Source organism: Neoarius graeffei, chromosome 2 (assembly GCF_027579695.1).
Source record: "Neoarius graeffei isolate fNeoGra1 chromosome 2, fNeoGra1.pri, whole genome shotgun sequence".
Classification (NCBI taxonomy): domain Eukaryota; kingdom Metazoa; phylum Chordata; class Actinopteri; order Siluriformes; family Ariidae; genus Neoarius; species Neoarius graeffei.
Genome location: NC_083570.1, coordinates 69,507,405 through 69,529,296, shown reverse-complemented (window position 1 = coordinate 69,529,296; position 21,892 = coordinate 69,507,405). Strand labels below are relative to the sequence as shown.

The 21,892-nt window shown below is 41.6% G+C and overlaps 1 protein-coding gene across 15 annotated transcripts in view; it reads right to left on the bottom strand.

The window, feature by feature from the left end:
* The window catches only part of tjp1b (tight junction protein 1b), a 139,806-nt gene that overhangs the window by 30,801 nt on the left and 87,113 nt on the right, over nt 1-21,892 (bottom strand). For all 15 annotated transcript variants that reach the window (XM_060914810.1, XM_060914813.1, XM_060914809.1 and 12 more), the window contains exons 9-15: nt 12,589-12,716; nt 11,936-12,041; nt 11,650-11,800; nt 10,968-11,076; nt 10,591-10,810; nt 10,174-10,358; nt 9,934-10,029 (exon numbers count right to left, since the gene is read on the bottom strand). In XM_060914810.1, the coding sequence (XP_060770793.1) occupies nt 9,934-10,029; nt 10,174-10,358; nt 10,591-10,810; nt 10,968-11,076; nt 11,650-11,800; nt 11,936-12,041; nt 12,589-12,716 (995 nt within the window). The remainder of the gene's footprint in view (nt 1-9,933; nt 10,030-10,173; nt 10,359-10,590; nt 10,811-10,967; nt 11,077-11,649; nt 11,801-11,935; nt 12,042-12,588; nt 12,717-21,892) is intronic.

The following is a 21,892-nucleotide window of genomic DNA, read 5'->3' as shown; positions in this document are numbered from 1 at the left end:
CCGAGTTATTATACAAAACTTTAATCCAATTAGAGAAATATTGACCAAAACCAAAACGTGCAAGTACTTCGTGGAGATATCGATGCTCAACTTGATCAAAAGCTTTTTCTGCGTCCAACGACAGTACTGCTGTATCAGGATGTTCTGTCTTTGCATAAATAATATTGAGAACCCTGCAGACACAGTGGAAAGCTTGACGTCCCCTAACAAACCCATTTTGGTCTGGATCAGAGAGAGAAAGCAAGTATCTTTCAAGCCTTCGTGCCAATAATTTAGCAATTATTTTAGCGTCAGAATTAATCAATGAAATCGGTCGATAGGAATCACATTTTGTTGCTGATTTTCCAGATTTTAGAATCAAAATTATAAGTGCATTACACATGGATGGTGGAAGTTTGCCGGAGTTAAAGCTTTCTACAAACACATCTAACAGGGGTGATAATAGCTTGTTCTTAAAGATTTCATAGATGTCAATAGGTAGCCCATCTGGGCCATGGGCTTTTCCCCCTTTCATTTTGTCAAGTTTCAGAAATTTCAGCTGTTGTGATGGGGGAATGTCAATCAGCTTTAGCTTCCTCACTAAGGCTACATCCACACGACAACGGGAACAAGATGTTATTAAAAAAATATCGCGTCCACATGGGCAACGGATCAGTAAAATATCAGGTACATATGGCAACGCAACGCTTGCTGAAAACGATGCAATACACATGCCACACCTCTAGGTGCGCTGTAAGACGGTCCCATCGGAGACACCAGGACAATAGAAGTAGTAAGGACGCATGCGCATAAACTATTATGCGCGAGACTTCATATTAGCCACAAAGTCAGAAAAATCTGTTCGTAAAGTTACGTTATAATGACCAAATACAATGAAAAGTATTTTTCCAGTCTCACCTGTGAAAGGTAATCCCATGTGATCTCGTTTGGACGGTAAACCTGGTGGTACAGTTAAACGCAGCACATGAATGAGGCATCTTTATTCTCTGCTTTGACCTATCCAATATGGCGGCAAGGATGACGTATGATTCTACGCGGAAGGCGGCGTCTTTAATGGTCCGGAATAAATTGAATGCTACACGTTGATGGATTAATTTGTTCTTCTACGCCCTTTTTGAGGAATGTATTGTAGGACTTAAACCAACATCTGAAGAGATGAGATCGCTCCTTTTTTTCCCTATTTTTGCTGGCAGGATTGACTCTGCCCTAAGGGCTATTCTCTCTCTCTCTCTCTCTCTCTGCACCATTACACAATAAATATTCACAGTAAAAATATTTTGTAAGCGCGTTTCATGAACCAAGTTATAGGATTTGTTGACAACTTGCATCGAGTTCGTTACACTTCTACCCGGCGTGAAGCACTGACAGTCATGTGGTTGTGACGTCATCGTAAACAAATCCGTTTTATTAATCCAGACGACTTCGCAACGGCGCCGTTGCCAGATCTTTCCACTCTGGAACCCGTTCGCAAAAGATTTCGTTTTGGGGCACCCAAAACGCCGGTGCCGTGTGGACGCCAGGCCGAAAGGATAAACAATTTTATCAGATTCACCTGAATCCGTTGCCGTGTGGACAGGGCCTAAGTGAAGGGAGCATTAACTGGTCAAAAAAAAAATCTTGAAAAGATTCATTAGTAACTAAGCACTCTGATGAGTATACAGTAAGTGTGTGTAGTAAGTTTCAAAAAGTGTATTAATTTTTTGAGGGTCTGATGTTTTGTCTCCATTAGCAGTGACCATCTCTGAGATAATTAGTTCATTTTGTTGTATTTTTAAAAACGCCATGCAAGCAGTTTCCCTGCCTTCTCTCCCTGATCATAAAAGGTCTGCTTTAGTCTAATTAATCCAGCCAGGGCTTTACTGGTAGATAACCTATTGTACTTTGCTTTTAGAATTGTTAATTTCTGTTGTTTTTCCTCTACTATTATCACCAGTAATTTCCAATTCAAGTTCCTTTATATCCCTTTCCAGCTCCAATAATTCTAGACATTTTTTATTTGATTTATTTCTTGTGTATCCCATCATTTGACCCCTAATAAAAGCTTTAAAGGCCTCCCACCTTATTGAGGCAGATCTGTTGGGTTCAACTGAAAACAGTCATCAATGTTTTGTCCGACATAGTCAAGAAATTTGGGATTTTGTAACCATTGTGGCTTTAGGCGCCAAAGAGTTTTCCCTTTGACCGTAGTTGTAGCTGAGTAATTAAGCAGAAGCAAAGCATGATCAGAAATGAGAGTACCGTTGTATATACTGTACAACCACTCACATTTGGAGCAAGTGATTTGGACATGAGAAAGTAATCTATGCGACTGCATGTCTTATGTGTAGCTGAATGACAAGAGTACTCTTTCTTTGTAGGGTTTTCTACTCCAAATATCAACTAGGTTAAGCTCCTGCATAAATTGGTGGATTATTTTCCTGCTTCTAAAGGCCTCTGCATGCTCTTGCGACAAGGCTTTTGCAGATAGCTTTTCGCAGACAGTTGTAATTTATCGTTGAGCGGGGAGTAATAGGCGTGCGCGATGTTATTCACCGCTACAACGCAAGGGGGCGCGAAGTCGCGAAATCGCTAGGAGTAGTTGGTGGGTGTGGTTAGTGGAGTGTTTATCCTCCGGTTACTTATAATGACTAGAACTGGAGTCGTATAGATGTACGTACTTCCTCACTTCCTCAATCAACCGCTCTTCGTGCTGCTCCATCTTCGCTCGTGTTTTTAAAAATGGTGGTAGTGAAAACAAACCAAACCGGGAAAGTAGGGAAGCGGAAGTGCGTGTACAGCGGATGTAGAGTGGACCAATCAGAGCCCTCTTGTCTGCGAGGCTTCTGCGGTGGTCACAATTTTTGGGAGGTGCGCGCAGAGCGCCTGCGAAGGTGGGGGGGCTACGCAGACGTCATCTGCGAGGACTGGGTTGTCAGCATAAATTGGCCTTAACATGGGTTAGATCTATGCCTGAAGAGCGATCAAGTTTAGGATCAACGGTGCAATTAAAAATCACCCCCAATCATTATGGCTCCCTGTAAAGAAGAAATTAATAAAAATACATTATTATAAAAATTTGGATCATTATTAGGGCTGTATAAATTCACAAGAATCAAGTCTTGGTTTATTAACGAAGCTTGTATAATAATAAATCTCCCCGCTGGATCCAAAACAGTCTTTTGAATACGAAGAGGAACAGACTTATGAATAAGCACTGCAACACCCCTGGCATGTGATGAAGAAGAGCATGTGATAACTTGGCCTGGCCATCTCTTGGTTAAGCAACCTGTTTCACTTGAAAGCAAATGTGTTTCTTGTAGGAAAACTATTTTTGGATGATATTGCTTGATCCTATTCATAACTTGCTTAACTTCAACTAATTTTCTTAGTCCTCTAACATTCCAGGAAACTATCTGAAGGTCTAAGTTCTTATTCATTTATAAATACTGTGATTACAATATTTATAAATGAATAAGAATTTAGACCTTCAGATAGTTTGGCATGGCTCTGTTGATAACGTTTTGCCTTTCCTGTGAAAAAAATGCACCTTACAATTTAACCAAAAAAAAAAAAAAAAAAAAAAACACTCATAACTCTTAACCCATTGCGACCTCTGTGAACTGATTTACACAGATAGCCCTCCCCTCTTGTAGCGGCTTGGTTATGTTCACTGATCCTTTAAAAGGAGCAAGAGAAAAAAAACGAACAAAAAACCCCCGATCAACCTAAACTAAATAGGTCAATCACTCGATCCCAGTGAATATTAATTAAATGTCACCCAACTCACCCTCTTGTCAAATGAGCAATTGTAAACAACCAAAATAGATTCACTTGTATTCAGGATACACAATGACACTGTGGTAATGTTCATAATTGTCCTTCATATGACCTATAGACATGTTTAATATTGTGAGGTTTAAGCGTACATAATGCTGGCCGTTGTTTACCCGTCTTTCTGCTAATGAACATGCTGAATGAAGTCTTCCACCTCCTCTGGCATGTGGAACAGGTGTTGGCTGCCCTTATGAAAGATCCTCATCTTTGCTGGAAATACAAGTCCAAAGTCCAGGTGTAACTCGCAGAGTTTCTGCTTCACACCGTGATATTGTCGCCGTTGTTTCCGTACCTCCACAGACAGGTCTGGAAAGAACATGACGTGGTGCTCTCGATACATCACTTTCCCTTTTTGTCGAGCTGCTCTCATTACTCGAACTTTATCTTGATAATTAAGAAACTTCATGATGAGAGCGCGCGGGGGTCCGCTCAGGTCTTGTCGGCCAGGCAGCCGGTGAGCATGTTCAATAGTAACGGGGCTCGGAAATGTGTTAGGTCTGAAGATTTCGGGCAGCCAGGTTTGGAGGAAAGCGGTCGCGTCATCCCCTTCGGTTTTCTTGGGCAACCCAATCAGCCGTAGGTTCGATCTTCGGTGTCTGTTTTCAAGGTCATCAAGTTTTAGAGTAAGCTCTTGAACTTTCTTTTGAAGGGACTTTTCCTTGCCAGTTAGCGCTGAGATGTCGTCTTCAGCTTTGCCAATGCGGGACTCTGCTGCGGTTAGCCCCTCAGAAAAGGCACCAATTGCTTCTTTTATCTCTTGATTAGACGAGATGACTTCACGCAGTTGTACAGAAAAGTCAGCTCTCGTTAAATGAATGGCGGCTAAAATGTCGGCACCATCGTCTTGGTGGCCCGCATCCACCAAGTCCAGCTCGCCATCCCCCGAGGTGTGGTCCATGCTAGCGTTGTCGTCGTTATCGCCACTCGCTGTCGTATTAATCTGGTAGCTTTTTTTTCTTCTTGGCATTTTTGTTCATAGCAAGAACAAGTAGCAATTGTTGAACTAAATTAGTTGGTCGAGGGTAAAATTGGCAAAATGGAAGTGCAAAATAGAGCACACGGGATCAGAGCTCAGAAACCTGCTACTGCTCAGGCAGATGCCATAACTGGAAACCCACCCACTCATACAAACTAATCAAAAGTATTTTAATTTTGAAACGGTTCACCATTTTGACAACACGTGTCTAGACAGCGGGAAAACACTGGTAGTGACATCACTGGAGTGAAATATCAGGAATTATTATACATACAGGGCGGCACGGTGGTGTAGTGGTTAGCGCTGTCGCCTCACAGCAAGAAGGTCCAGGTTTGAGCCCCGTGGCTGGCGAGGGCCTTTCTGTGCGGAGTTTGCATGTTCTCCCCGTGTCCGCGTGGGTTTCCTCCGGGTGCTCCGGTTTCCCCCACAGTCCAAAGACATGCAGGTTAGGTTAACTGGTGGCTCTAAATTGAGCGTAGGTGTGAATGTGAGTGTGAATGGTTGTCTGTGTCTATGTGTCAGCCCTGTGATGACCTGGCGACTTGTCCAGGGTGTACCCCGCCTTTCGCCCGTAGTCAGCTGGGATAGGCTCCAGCTTGCCTGCGACCCTGTAGAACAGGATAAAGCGGCTACAGATAATGAGATGAGATTATACATACAAGACACTTTTTCCATGGAATAAAAACATTTATTTTTTTTGCGGTCCAAATCCTGCGCTCTGATTGGCTGGCGAGCGGGTCTGTATCCTATGGTACGGACCCCAGTTACGGACCTCTGGCGACTCGCTCGTTCACAACAACAAACGTAGTAGAATTTTTTGTCAACATTTATTTTTTTTTTATAAGATTTATTTATAAGATTTATTTATAAGATTATCAAAAATCTTATAAATTTTTGCCAGCATTTCTCAGGAGAATAGCATTAATTTTACAGCATGGATAGCGATAACGACAGTGTTCGCAGCGAAAGCGAGTTTTACTGCCCTGAGGAAGAAGAAATAAAAGAAAACATTTCAGGAGAAGGATAAAAACCTGTAACTTGCTAACGCTGAGCAAAAACATGGCTGAATCCTGAATGACTCCTATTTGTATAAATAGGGGACTACGTAGGCAGCAAAATGTAGTTTTTTTCCTGCCATGGAAGTGCACTTGTATACCGAGGAGGAAGCAATTTGCATTACAGCCGTGAATGAGGATTCAAAATGGCGGCTCGGCTCGGTTTCCCCTTTCGGGCGCTCTCGTTTTCTGTTAGAATTTGGTAAAGAAAAAAATAAATATATCATTTACCAGCTTAAGGTCGGTCCGTATGGTGAAATACCGTGACCTTGAATACTGACCTCAGCCCAGAGGGCCTCACTCAGTACTTTCAAGACCTCGGTCACGGTATTTCACGATACGGACCTCCCAGCTGGTAAATAATGTATTCTATTCCCTTCTCGCAGGTTTCATTCATTTGGTTTGATATGCAATATTGTTAGCATATCGCTTATCCTGTGTGTATTACATCACTCTACTCAATGGAGAATGAGTGCTGAATATGGTTTATGATATTGCATGGTTGTCAAGACATGGCGTCACACATCGGAGACGTAAAACTTCCATGCTAGCGAGTGACTGACAATTTGTAAACAAACATGGCCGCCAGGTTTGCTTCGTTAAATACGGAAGATTGATAGAATTGTGAAAGAGAGACACGGTGAACACCCGAAAAGAGTGTGTATGTATAATAATAATAATAAAAAATATTGGCTGGCCTTTCTTCATGGTATCAGATATATTCCATTCAGCTATTCCATTCCATTCATCTTCGACTCGTTCAATATCATACTAGCTGAATGGAATAGATTGGATATACCACTCAATGACAGCCAATATTAATTAAATAATGTCCCTGCATTTCATATGAAAAATGCAAGCTTAACAATGAACTGTTTTGATAAATTTGGGTACTTTTTGTTTGTGAATGTGTCTATATAATAAAAAGAAAATTCACACGTTGGCTTGAAGATACGAAGTTTATCTTCTTGTGCTGAAGAACTCATTTTTCATATGAAATACATTCCGGATCCAAGTAACATTTTTGCCAATATCCTCACTCCGATGACGTCACTCCCAGTGTTTTCCCGCTGACTAGATGTGCATTGTCAAAATGGTGAAGAGTTCTAAATTAAAATTCTTTTCATTAACTTGCGTATTTTTTTTGTGTGTGGATGTGTCTATATAATAAGAATATTTCACGGTGGTGCGTAGATATGAAGTTGTCACTTGTTCACTTCGCTCACTCCTTCATATATATTCTCATATACTAGTGCATCTCAAAAAATTAGAATATTGTGAAAAAGTTCAATATTTTCCATCAGTTATTTAAGAAAGTGAAAAATGTTATATATTATAGACTCATTACACAAACTAAAATGTTTCAGGCATTTTTCCATTTTAAATTTTAATCAGTATGGCATACAGTACAAAAAAAACATCTCAAAATATTAGAATATTTCATTTCGAGTTTGAGTAAAACAGTATGAACACAGTGTATCTCTCGGTCTAGTTCAGTACACACAACCACAATCATGGGGAAGACTGCTGACTTGACTGTTGTCCAGAAGATGATCACTGATGCCCTCCACAAGGAGGGTAAGCCACAAAAGGTCATTGCTGAAAAGGGTGGCTGGAAAAGGTGCACAAGCAACAGGGATGGCCGCAGTCTTGAGAGGATTGTCAAGAAAAGTTGATTCAAGAACTTGGGAGAGCTTCACAAGGAGTGGACTGAGGCTGGTGTCAGTGTATCAAGACCCATCACGAACAGACATCTTCAAGAAAAGGGGATACAACTTTCGCATTCCTAATATCAAGCTACTCCTGAGCCAGAGACAATGTCAGAAGTGTCTTATCTGGGCTAAGGAGAGAAAGAAATGGACTGTTGCTCAGTGGTCCAAAGTCCTCTTTTCAGATGAAAGTACATTTTGCATTTAATTTGGAAATCCAAGGTGTTTGAAGCCCAGTGTGAAGTTTCCACAGTCTGTGATGATTTGGGGTGCCATGTCATCTGCTGGTGTTGGTCCACTGTATTTTATCAAGTCCAAAGCAGGGATGAGAATGAAAAATATTTTAAAAGTCTGAAAAAAACCGGGGCGGGGCTAATGATTTTTGGCTTTTTTTTTTTTTACCCCAAAACCATTAATTTTATCATCAAAAAGTTGCAATGTATTTGGAAATAAATTCCCCTTCTTGGTGGACTCCCAGGTGAAAATGATTAATATGGTACAAGAGACTTGTTTTTAATCAATTCACATTTGATGATTTCAGAAAAATCAATGCACCTTTTAATATAAACGAGCTCTACAGTATTATATTTCTGCATTTTTGCTATTCATGTTTTTGAATACTCTAATCCTTTAAAATGAAGTGCAAACCAGAAAAAAGTTCTACCATATAATTCTCTTAAGCTTTCTTCTGATGTTATCATGGTAGCAGGAGGTCTTGCATATTAAGCAGGCAACAATCAACATCACTCATCACTTCCCTATCAACTGTTGTGTGTACTAACTAGGATTTATCTGGACAGGATGTTGTGTAATGTAATATAGATACCATACGGTCAACCTGAAGATCAAGATGGTGATTTTGAATTAAAGAACAGGCATGTACAATTAGCATTACATATTGGAAATTTTTTTTTAAATCAAAAACTAAGTTCATCTCGGCCTAAAAAATTTGGGCAGACGCTCCCGCGCGGCACATGCCAACAATTCCGTCCCCCATGAAATGGGCAATAAGTAGGAGAGTTATACATGGTATCATACTTAAAATTTTATCAGAAATATAGATGATACTATGATTCTCCCCAACATGCTACATTAGATAAGCTAACCCCATTTATAAAAAGATACACACTTATATATGACATGTAATTGATATATATTTTTTGAGGCGCGCTCTCTCTCTCTCTCTCTGCCATGCCGATCCTGTAGGCTGCACTGACTCAATACAACTGAAAACTCCGGTCCTCGAGAAAAGAAATAAAAGCCCGCCCACACTGAAAGCTGATTGGCTTATTTTGCTGAGTAACCCAATCAAGATGCTCTTTGTCTGGCATGCGCTACATGAACAGGCACACAGGCAGTGTTGCCAGATTGGCTGGTTTTAAGTGCATTTTGGCGGGTTTTGAACATATTCTGGGCTGGAAAACGTCAGCAGTATCTGGCAACACTGCACACAGTCTCCCTCGCGTGCGCACATTCTAAGATGCGTGATGCAGACCTTAATGTTGCGCGCGCACGCTCTTGCTCGCTTCTATCAATATGCAGGAGACTCCCGGGACACTTGGGATGTCTGCGTTATAAGGTGACCACAGATCGTTAATCATACCCCCCCAAAAAAAAAAAAAAAAAATTCTCAACGGATTTACATCGATCTCAAAAATGATCATTTTGGTCTGAAAAAGTCGGAAATCCGCCAATCGGCGGAAAATTCTCACCCCTGCCAAAGTCAACACAGCCATCTACCAGGAGATTTTAGAGCACTTCATGCTTCCATCTGCTGATGAGCTTTTTGGAGATGCTGATTTCCTTTTCCAGCAGGACTTAGCACCTACCCACAGTGCCAAAACTACTACCAAATGGTTTGCTGACCATGATATTACTGTGTTTGATTGGCCAGCCAACTTGCCTGACCTGAACCCCATAGAGAATCTCTGGGGTATTGTCAAGAGGAAGATGAGAAACACCCGACCCAAAAATACAGATACGCTGAAGGCCACTATCAAAGCAACCTGGGCTTCAATAACACCTCAGCAGTGCCACAGACTGATCACCTCCATGCCACACTGCATTGATGCAGTAATTCATGGTAAAGGAGCCCCAACCAAGTACTGAATGTATAAATGAATATACTTTTCAGAAGTTGGACATTTCTGTATTGTAAATCCTTTTTTTGATTGATCTTAGGGAATATTCTAATAATTTGAGATACTGGATTTCTGATTTTCATGAGCTATAAGCCATAATCATCAAAATTAAAACAAAAAAGGCTTTAAATATTTCACTTTACCTTTTTGAATTAAATTATGAAAAAAAGGAACTTTTTCATGGTATTCTAATTTTTTGAGATGCACTAGTACATATATAAAATGTAAAACATGCTCACTGGCAAGCTCAAATATGTCTGGTTCCTCCCTTGAAAGCTTCTCTCTGGCAACATCAGCAATAGGACCAAACACTACTACAGGTCTCAGGAAACCAGCTAATCATGTAGGAATAAGAACAAAACAGGTCAGTGCAAACAATTACAAAGTAGAGATACAAAGACAGACCGATACACTGCAAGATAAAATCAACACACCCCGTCGGGGTGAGCAATAAAGAGGCCATATATAGTGGTCCTCACCTTCTCGGAGTACTACTCTCTCATAGGCGGGGAATTTCGTCTGGACAGGCTGAGCGGAGAGATCCTCTCTACTTTTCCTCAGGTTCCTCTTGGAGCTCCTGAGGCCACGGAACCTCCAGAAGTCTGCCCTGTCCCCTCCTGCTGTCTTAGGAAGTGTGTACTGCACACTGGAAAGCTGCTCCGCTCTGGAGGACCGAAAACATCATGAGGGGCCCATATTTGGTTTGTAGCAAACACCACCCATCTAACCCACTATAACGCATATCTGTCTGTGTGGTATGGTACATGTTATCTTTTATCACCTGAAAGTATTATGTCTGAAATTACTGGAACAGAAATCATTAACACAGTTCAAAAAAGAAAAACACCCACCTACCCACCCACAATCCAAACATTTTACTACAGATTAACCAGTACCTGTTCTTGTTGGGGATGATGCCCCTCTCCACCTCCTGGTGGTTCTTGCCAATGCGAATGGCAAGCCAGGAACCCAGTTTGCCATTGTAAAGGGTATCTACTACTCGGAATACCTCACCCTTATTAAAGCTCAGGCCGTACGGAGACTCTTTTTCATACTCAAAATGAGTTCGGATATAAAATGAGTCACCCACGTCCGACTCCACAATTCGCCGGTACACTACAGAGAAGAGAGAAAAACGTGTCGATGCAAAAGAGGAGAAAATGTTTTGTTATGCCCGTTTTTAATCTAGATAATTAAATGATTAATAAGTACATGATGAATCATTTGATCACAGGAAATCGAATAAAACAGTGAATGATCTCAGCATCCTCACCATCTTTCTTTTTCTGGGCCAGAATGGTGACATCATCCCCTCTGGGCAGATCCAGAAGAAACAGCACAGCCTCCTCTCGGATGATGTTTGCAAAGTCTACATTATTGACCTAAGGAGAGAACATCAAAAGGATTGTCCCTGGTCAAATCAACAAGAGTCCAAATAATGAACATACAATCGCCACAGAACACACACAAAAACACGGAAAACAATGTGAGTGCACATTACAGAGAAAGTCACTGTTCATTGTTCTCAAAAAGGATTCAGAGTGTGGGAGACGCACACAGGCAAGTGTTTTTGGCAGTGGGACAAGTGAACAGCTCAGATCACTGGGGAAACCACCAAGAAAGTAAAAGCATTTTGGTACAGGCTAGGGTTTAAGAGCATTTACACAACAAGCAAGGCAGAGCTTGGGAATCGAGCCTCCGTAAAACTAAGGCTGCCATCATACAACCCGAAAAAGTCGGTATAAAACTTGAATACTAAAAAGAGCTACTCATCATTCAACAGAGCTCAACCATCATTAAGATGTGTTGTGTTAGGATACAGAAGCCTGGTCTACTTCCAGGCTACCAAAAAATAAAAAGTACATAATGAACGCTAACATTTCTCTACAAATTCACAAAAACCTTTCAGTTAAGAGTTATTTTGTATTGGGTAAGAGACAGTCAGGTGGCCTCACCCTGAGTATCTGGTCTCCCTCCTCGAGACCTTCTTTAGCAGCAGGACTGTCCTCCAGGACACCAGCCACAAAAATGCCCACATCATTGCCTCCAGCCAGCCGCAGCCCCACGCTCTCACCCTTCTTAAACTTTACCAGCTTCATACTCGGCCTGGAGAAAAGAAGTCCCATTGTTTAAAAAAAACCAAAACGTCCCTTCAAATTCCTTTGTAGTGGCAAGTTTCTCTCAACTCTGTGCATTAGAAGGAGGAAACTTTTTTTTTTTTTCAAGGAGGACAAAGGGTACCGTAGAATGCCGTCATCATGGGCTACACTAGGCGCAGGAGCATCCGCTGGACTGACAGGCAAATCCACATCAGGCTGGCCAGGCTGAGCGTACACAGGCTTTGGCTCTATGAAAAACAATAAACATGTTAAAACACACACACAGCGGCTTCCCTGCTAAGAGGTCAAGCCAGCACAAAGTAGGATGCTACAGGCAGGGAGTGTGTCAAAGCTGATAAAAATCATATTGCGCACATCTCCACTACTATGCACACAGTCTTCATGGCATAAACATACTAATTGCAGCAAGCATGCTGGTGAAAGGTGGGTTAGGGCAGCCTCTCTCAACCAGGGTGCCATGGCACTCTGGGGTGCCATCTGGCTTCATTAGGGGTGCCGTCAAAAAATTATATATTCTAACATTGAAATAAATAAAATGAATTTGGAATTAAAAACAAAACAATAGTTACACTAATGCAGATCATCGCCGCCTCATGCATCATCAAAATTTGTCTCGCGGCCCCCTTTCCCATGGTCACAACGTCACTGCCGGGGTCAGCGTGACTGTGTACATTTTATATGTGGGTGCCTTGAGAATTTGCATACTTCTGAAGGGTGCCGTGACTGAAAAAAGGTTGAGAAACGCTGGGTAAGGGTATTCATCTGAACTCTGACCTGGCAGAGGGGGGAGCTGTTTCTCCTCTCTGGTACCAGTCTGTTCCAGTGATTTATGAGTCTCTTCCACCATTTTAGCAGGCAAGGGGAGTGGCTTTGAGATGCGATCCTCATCACGACTCCTGTGACTGCAAACACAAGGACACGGTTTTCAGTTAAGCCACAGAGTGATGCTTACTTGTAGTAAATCAAAGTAATTTTGTTGTACATCCAAAATACCAAGTGCCATAAAACACTTAAAAAGCATATACGATTGGCACCGCTTGTAAAGATGAATATAAAGGGTTAGAGAAAAATAAATCCACTTTTTGGTGAATTAGCTTCATCTCACACTGGGGGAAGAGAAAAATCCAACATTTAACTGAAATAAATTTATTCAGTGAAAAATTCCTCAAATAATTTTTTTCAACAAAACCCACATATGACACTATTATTGGCACCCCTGTATTGATACTTATACAACCTCCCTTTACCAGTAAAACTGCACTGAGGCTTCTATAAAATTTTATAAGGTTGGAGATACAGAGCAGGGCATCAGAGACCATTCCTCTTTACACAATCTCTCCAGATCATCCAGGGTCCTCGGCTCTCTCTTGTGCACTCTTCAGCTCAGCCCACAGGTTTTTAAATGGGGTTCAGGTCAGGGGACTGAGATGGTCACAGCAGAAGCTTGATTCTGTGATCAGCTTACCGTTTTTGTTTTGTGTTTATTTAAGCACATGTTTCAGATCACTGTCTGGCTGCAAGATCCAATGATGACACAGTTTTAGTTTCCTGACAGAGGCATACAGATTTTGATTTAAAATGTTCTGGTATTTCATGGAGTCCATGAAGCCATGACAGCCAACAAGGTTTCCAGTGCCTCTGGAAGACCCCCCCCAAAAAATATAAAAAAATTGCATTGAACTTCCATCACAGTTGGGATAGGGTTCTTTTCATGATGGCCATCTTTCTTTCTACACCAAACCCACCTGGAGTGTTTATTGCTAAAAAGCTCCATTTTTGTTACATCAGACCATAGAACACAGTTCCAGTAGCGTTTCGCAAACTTCAGGTGCTTATACTTGTGATTAACTGACTGAAAAGGCCCCCCCCCACAAACCTTCCAAATAATCTGTTGGCATGGAGGTGGTGTCTGATGGTGGTTTTGGAGACTTAAATCAAGATTTTACTTTTTCTTGTAATTCACCAACAGTGATCCTTGGGGATTCTTTTTATTTTATTCTGCCTCTCTAACCACCCTCCTCACTGTACATGGGGAAAAATCAACTTGAGTCCTCTTCCAGGCGAGTTTCAAAAGATTCAAAGATTGTCAATTCACTATATATCCAGGACATATAGGAGAATCAAAATGCCATTTCTCTCTCACCTTACTTGTAACCCCCCCCCCCCAAAAAAACAAATAAAAACAGATAAAGATCACACATACGTGTGATATACATACACACACGTATATACACCTCACACACACACACACACACACGTGTGTGTGTCTCTCTCTCTGTGGTATACATATCTCACACACACGTGTGTGTCTCTCTGTGGTTGGTTGGTATATATATATATATATATATATATATATATATATATATATATATATACACATACACACATATATACATATTATATATATATACACACACACACACACACACACACACACACACACATATATATACATATATACACACACACACACGTATGTATGTGATGTATATCTCACGCGCGCGCGTATAAAAAAATATAGATTTAAAAAAAAGTTATGGATAGATAAAAAATACACTCTAAAATCAAACAATGTACAAAATAGCAGTAGTGCAATACAGTACAATAACTGAGAAGGTGCTAGAAGAGCAGCTTACGAGGTGTATATGACATTAGTGCAAACGGGCAATAGCAGCAGATACAGCAGTAATGCTAATGTTTGTGGTGTGATGTGCAAACGGATGAGGTAGTTTACTTGTGTGAATGAATGGGTTACAGACCAGGGGTAGGTAGTGGATAGAGTTCAGCAACCAGGCGGCCTGGTGGATGGCCACTTTTGTATTATTGCCCTAACAGTAGAAATGGAAATTTTCAGGCAAGTAGTTTTTTTTTTTTTAAATAACCATTCCCTAACTTATGAAGATCAACACACTCCTCCCTCATTTAGTTTGTTTTCTCTTATCTTTCCCATGTTAATGGGTGACTAAGGGAATGTGGCCTCTGTCTCACCTCATATTTGTACCCCAGTTAATCAGGAAGGGATTAGAGCTTGAAAGTTCCCACACACTCCAACTCAAAAATGTACAAGTTAAATGGTAAACATGCTTCAGTTACACTCAGTGCGTTTACATGCACATAGAGAGAATCGAATTTCTGCCGTTGCTCGACTGAAATCGAAGTTCAAAATGCCATGTATACACCTTAATTCGGCTGAAATTGAACTGAACTGGATTTCTCGTAATCGAGCTACACGACCTAGATTATGCGATTTTAGCCGAGCTACTTACCTATCGAGCTACCGTATTTTCTGGACTATAAGCCGCTACTTTTTTCCTAGGTTTTGAACCATGCGGCTTATACAAAGGTGCGGCTATTCTGTGGATTTTTCTTCCACCGCTAGGGGCACTCTAACCGGAAGTAGAATCAAAAATAAGATCGACGAAAAATCAATGCAAAGAAGAATTAGCAGATCTCTAGCAGATAGAACACGCACGACAAATTACTAACTGGTAATTATTTTCAAATCCTTGCCCCTTCATCATGGAAACCACACGAAGAAGTTCGTATGATGCAAGTTTTAAGTTGAAGGCCATCGAGTTTGCTATCCAGGAAGGAAACCGCGCTGCTGCACGCAAGCTTAGCGTCAATGAATCTATGGTGAGACGTTGGAGGCGGCAGCAGGAAGAGCTCATGCAATGCCAAAAGTCGAGAAAAGCTTTCAGAGGACATAAAAGCAGGTGGCCTGAACTTGAAAATGTCCTGGAGGACTGGGTGAACACACAGAGCAGGTGGCCAAGGTGTATCCACTATACAGATCCGACTGAAAGCCGAAACAATCGCCCGCGAAATGAATATTGAAGATTTCAAAGCTGGGCCGTCATGGTGTTTCAGATTTATGAGACGTAAAAACCTGTCCATTAGGGCACGGACCACTCTCTGTCAGCAACTCCCCCCTGACTATCAGGAAAAAATTGAAAACTTCCACAAATTCGTTGAAACAAAGATACAAGAAAACTCCATCGGACCAGACGACATCATAAATATGGATGAAGTCCCTTTGACGTTTGATCTGCCACTGACCAAGACTGTTAACAAGACAGGTGCATCATCCGTGTTGTTGAAAACAACAGGCTACGAGAAGACACACTTCACCTGCGTTCTGGCATGCACGGCATCCGGACAAAAACTTCCACCAATGGTGATTTTTAAGCGCATAACTATGCCGAAAGAACAACTCCCGAAAGGCATAGTGGTCAAAGTTAACACCAAAGGGTGGATGATGGAAGGCCTAATGAATGAATGGTTAACGGAGTGCTACGGTAAGCGCCCGGGAGGATTTTTTCACCAGAAAAAAAGCACTGCTTGTTTTGGATAGCATGAGGGCCCACATCACAGATTCTGTGAAAGCAGCGATCAAGAAAACAAACTCCATTCCAGCTGTGATTCCTGGAGGTACAACAAAGTATTTGCAGCCACTTGACATCAGTGTGAATCGGGCATTTAAAGCTGCACTCCGGGTTGAGTGGGAGACTTGGATGACAAGTAGTGAGAAGTCTTTCACAAAAACTGGCCGCATGCGAAAAGCATCCTTTTCTGATGTCTGTCAGTGGATCCTAACAGCGTGGACTGCTGTGAAAGAATCCACCATCACCAACGGGTTCCGAAAGGCTGGACTGCTACGCGAAGAGAGCGGCGCACCTTCAGAGCTAACTTCACCGGAGGATGACAGTGACACGGAGAGCGAGACTGATGGAGACAGATGTGACGAAGCGCTTCTGAGGCTGTTCAACTCCGACACTGAAGAAGACGACTTCATGGGTTTCAGTGAAGATGATTAAAGTGACTTGTGGTTTCAAACACAGGAGAAATGAAGGTAAATAAATACCGGTTATTTTCTCTTGGTTCTGTTCCGTTTTAATCAGCAAAGTTGCTGCCGTGTTAAAAGGCACTGTTCGGAAAGAATCTGTTCAGGTACATACATGTACATTTACAGTACAAAATCGTTCTGTACATGCAGTAAATATCTAATTTTTCAACATAGATATCTGCGGCTTATAGCCCGGTGCGGCTTGTATATCTTTTTTTTTTTTTTTTAAATAGAGCGGATGCGGCTTATATACAGGTGCGCTCTATAGTCCAGAAAATACGGTAATAGTCGAGCTACTTACTTCAGCACTGCCCCTTCCGGAAGTGATGAGTGACGAGACCACAAGCGGGAAACACAACAGCCTCGGTCGGCATGACAACGAATCATGACAACGGCATGAATCTTTTCTTTTTGTGGCATTGTTTGCACTGTTAAAATTTAGCTCACTTACTGAATCACCAAATACATCTGTACAGCTGTTGCATAGCTGTGAATTGTGTACATAAACAAGTCATTGTATTTGTGTGTGTGTGTGTGTGTGTGTGTGTGTGTGTGTGTGTATATATATTATATACATGTCCAACATCTGAAGAATGTCAATAAAAACAAAACAATTGAACTTGTGTGTTTATTAAGACACAAGTTAAATTGTAAGCAAAAAAAAAATATATATTTTTTTTGTAAGCAAAAAATGGACTTTAGAAAAATATACAATTGTGCAAAATAAGTTGTCTTACAAAACAGTGGTCTGCGCAGGACAGTTTGTAGCCATACAGTCTGTTAGAGCAAGCCTAACAGCTTGAGCACGGAACTTGTAAACACGGAACTGCCAGTGTTGCCAGATTGGGCGGTTTTAAGTGCATTTTGGCGGATTTGAACATGTTTTGGGCTGGAAAACGTCAGCAGTATCTGGCAACACTGCTGATAACTTTGTTTATACTCTTGAATAGCTCTTCTTCATGATGACAACCGGAAGTGTACCAACACGATGGGGCCTGTAGCGCCACCTGTGGCTCGGGTGCACAATGTACCTCACACAATAGCTCGATTTCCTTGTGTGCATGTAGGATTGGATTTCTCTGGCACCCCTGCTGGGACCCTTAGCTCGATTACCGACAGCAGCTCGATTTGGATGTGCATGTAAACGCACTGACTGTTCACTATAATTTCCAGGTGTGCCAATAATAGTGGCACATGTGCTTTTGTTGAAAAATTTCCTTGATGAGGGACGTTTCTTTCTCTGAATAAACTTTTCAATTAAAGGTTGGATTTTTCCCATTTTTTCAGTGTGAGATGAAGCTTGATTTATTTTTCCTAACCCCTTTTTACTGATCTTTACAAGGGGTGCCAATATAAAATATGTCTATACTAATAAACAGTGTTGAATGTTCAGCAAAGAAATAGCAAGTGCAACTTTTCCACTGAGCATGTTTAAAAGATTACTGCATGGCTTTTAGCCTGAAAGGCAGACAAACACACACACACACACATTGCATTCCCTCACCATCAATGCAAAGCACACACACCCGATAAAACACAAGAGTGCGTGTGTGTGTGAGCAAGACAAGGACAATGCATGGCTACAGCAGTTAGGTAGTCTTGAAGGTCACATCTGTGTGCTGCTCCTTTGCTGGGCTATATTTAGACCAGCCCATCTGATCTGGAGTGATGGAGGGTGTGTGTGTGTGAGTAAAAGAGACAGAGCGCACGAGCGTGAGAGTGTGGTCCTGAGTGCCCAATGAGAAAATGGCCCTTGAAAAATCAGCACATGGCCACAGAGAACCAAAATGTGACCATTCAGTAACCTTTAATGTCAAAGTAGGCACAGGGAGAGCAGAGTTTATAGACTGAGGGGAGAGCGCGCTCTCTTGTTCTCTCTTTTTAAACTCCTTTTTCCTGTCTTAATGCAGGCTGACTCCACATGTGGTCCTGTTTAATTCATGATGTTGTTGAATATTCTTCCCAGCAATTAGTGTAGCTCAGGAAAAAAAGGGCATTATACTGACACTGAGTGTAATGCTGCATTCACATGCCAACTGTTTAAACAAACATACAAACAAATAAATGCTGTTCTGTCAATGGTTTCACTACACTACCGTTAAACAAAAAGTAGTGATGACCACAGTGATGGTAAGATACAAATGTTAAAATGTGATGTGCTTGTTTCTATAAATGACCCCGTGGCCTAGAGCTTTATTTGGAATACCATCAAACCGTGGAAGAGAAAATGAACTCACTCGCCATGTCTGAGTAACTGAATGGCAATCAAAACTGATTGTGAATTTGTGCTTAATTTTGTCTTGGCAGGTTTGAGTTTTTTTCTCCCCCCTCCTGTACTTCACAGTACATGAAGCAGGAAAAATTACAATAACGTTTCTCTCACCACTACAGCATAGGGTGACCAGATTTCCCGAGTCTAAAACCGGGACACTTTGCGCGTGACCTTGATACTCGTGCACGCACACGCGTTTTGATGTAAACATGCGCCGGCTCAAACCATGGCTCAGACAGGTGCTTTTATCATTTTGTAGACGCTCACTTTTATCAACATTTCAGAGAATAATCAAGTATTTTCTTGGTATCTACATGTACTTCTATCACAATTCAGTTAAGGTAAGAAAATCAGACAACAGATGTGATGATAGGGAATAGGCCAATAGCCTACATTTCAACTGATTTATTTCACCTTTGTGAAAACGCCAAGAAAATGCATTGCTTGCATATTAACATCAACATTTTGTGTGAACTTTTTTTTTTTTAAACAATAGAGATCTTGCAGTCACGTGACCGGAAAGTACACAACCCCCATCTTGTCGGTCAAAAACACAGCTGAATATTGCTGCACTCGTGTACAGAATGGATCAATTTAAACCGACGGACTACACGGCTCATTTTTCTAATGAACAGATAACTAGATATATATGTCTAAAATAAACGATCTACAGATTTGTGACCCTTATGGCTTACCGGACGGAGTTTTCACGACCGGATTTTGAACTGCCAGCGGAATACCCGGACGTGTATGATTACCTCATCAACTTTCCCTCGCTGTTCAGTGGTGAAGCACTGCGTGCTTATAAATCTCTGGACAGTTTTCTTTACAGAAATTCAGGATTTGTCAGCGACTCAGATGTGGCATCTTGTAAACAAGAAAATAACTATCCTCATTGGATGGGTAAGTCACTTAAGTATTGAGTATAGCACTGACCAGCCGATTATAGAATAGAATAAGGTAATTCCAAATCGTCCGTGTTGTTTACATGGATCTGGCGTTGGAGAGGTAGAGGCTTGGCAGTGGAGGTTTGAGTGGCTGTTTTCTGAGCTTAGTCAACAGGCCGGCTCTGCCTGTAGCCTCGCTTCGGCTCCCGGCGCCGCCTCCCTCGCTTTGCTTCCAATAACAATCCACGGAGACCTCGCTGTCTCGTCCGGAATGTTATTATTTTTTTTCTTGTCCGGAATGTTGTGCATGCGATGGAAATCGCTACAAACCGTCATTTTCTGCTGGAAACCAATGTCCAGTAAGTCCATACGGTTGTAGTGGATATTGAAGTCCAGTACAGACGAACAACCCACAAAAATACACACAAAAAACAAAAACCGTGCACAGGTAGGGAGAGCTTGTAGCCGCAGCCGTTGTAGTAGAATTGTATATAGTAGGGTTTTCCAGAAGAAAAGGTAGAAGTAAAAGCAGAAGTAGAACCAGAAGTAGAAGTAGAAGGCGGAATATGGCGTTTGACCGACACGATGGCGTCTGTCACAATCTGGATCGGCTGTGACGTCACATGCAAGATCTCTATAGGCTATACATTGTAACAGCAACGAGCGCAATCGTTGTCACCTCTGAACCTTTACCCAAAATGTCTACGTTTAATCTTAACCAGTGTCGGCTATTAACTATTTTGAAAACGTGAACCCTGAGTTGACAACAGCATCAAACAAGTCAAGACAATCTGTGATACAGATTAAAGACAGACGAAACAGATGAAAGGCAACAAAAAACGTTTCAGAAACACAACCCACCCACCCTAAAGATGCCGCCATTTTATTGCATATATTTACATGATGAGTGAATTTGCTCCAGTAGCGCTTTATTGCCCGAGAGCCTGCTGTGAAACTGCCAGCAAGTATCGTCGAAATTGGCCCGGGTAATGAGCAAGGCTTCGAGAGTAGGCACGGTCATGCGATTCCTCTCATCAGTCCAGGTGTTGCTCATGAGTGAAAATATTCGCTCAACTGGAGCATTGGTACCAGGTAGGTACATGGCAAACTGGCAAAGCTGGCTGACATTGCTGTAAGGAATCTCCCTACTCTTGAAGTGCGTGAACATCTCCGCCCAGTGCTCATCCGTTCGGCATAGTCGCGTAGTAGTTGACAGCCGCTAGCGCAAAAAAACGTTATAACGCGGCCTCTCTATTGCAACACTGTACAAATAGATACAGGTTAACTGCGCACACATGCTCATTGATGCTGAATTGCTAGAAGCTTTATTGACATCTCGTTGGCTATGTATGATCGCTGTAACCGGGACAGTTTGTTAGTGTTTGGTGTAAACCGGGACATTTCAGCATCCTGACGGACCTTTGTCGGGACTGGGGACACGCAACTCAAAATCGGGACTGTCCCGGTCAAACTGGGATGTCTGGTCACGTTACTGCAGCATGTTGACAGAATTTGAGAAAATGTAACTGGTGGAAGGTTTGTTTGGAGACGGTGCTTTCCACTGCCGGCTCAGTGAAAAACTGAAGTTCCAGTTTCTGCCAACATTAAATGCTCCACAAGCATATATTAAAATATACATACAACATTAAAATCTTGTAAGGATTAATATCATTGGGAAATTTGTTTTCTTGTTGACAATGACATCACCACCACCACCACTCTACAGTTGTGCTCATAAGTTTACATACCCTGGCAGAATTTTTGCTTTCTTGGCCTTTTTTCAGAGAATATGAATGATAACACAAAAACTTTTTCCCCACTCATGGTTAGTGGCTGGGTGAAGCTATTTATTGATAAACAACTGTGTTTTCTATTTTTAAATCATAATGACAACAAAAAACATCCAAATGACCCTGATCAAAAAAGTTTACATACCCCAGTTCTTAATACCGTGTATTGCCCCCTCTAACATCAATGATAGCCTGAAGTCTTTTGTGGTAGTTGTAGATGAGGCTCTTTATTTTCTCAGATGGTAAAGCTGCCCATTCTTCTTGGCAAAAAGCCTCCAGTTCC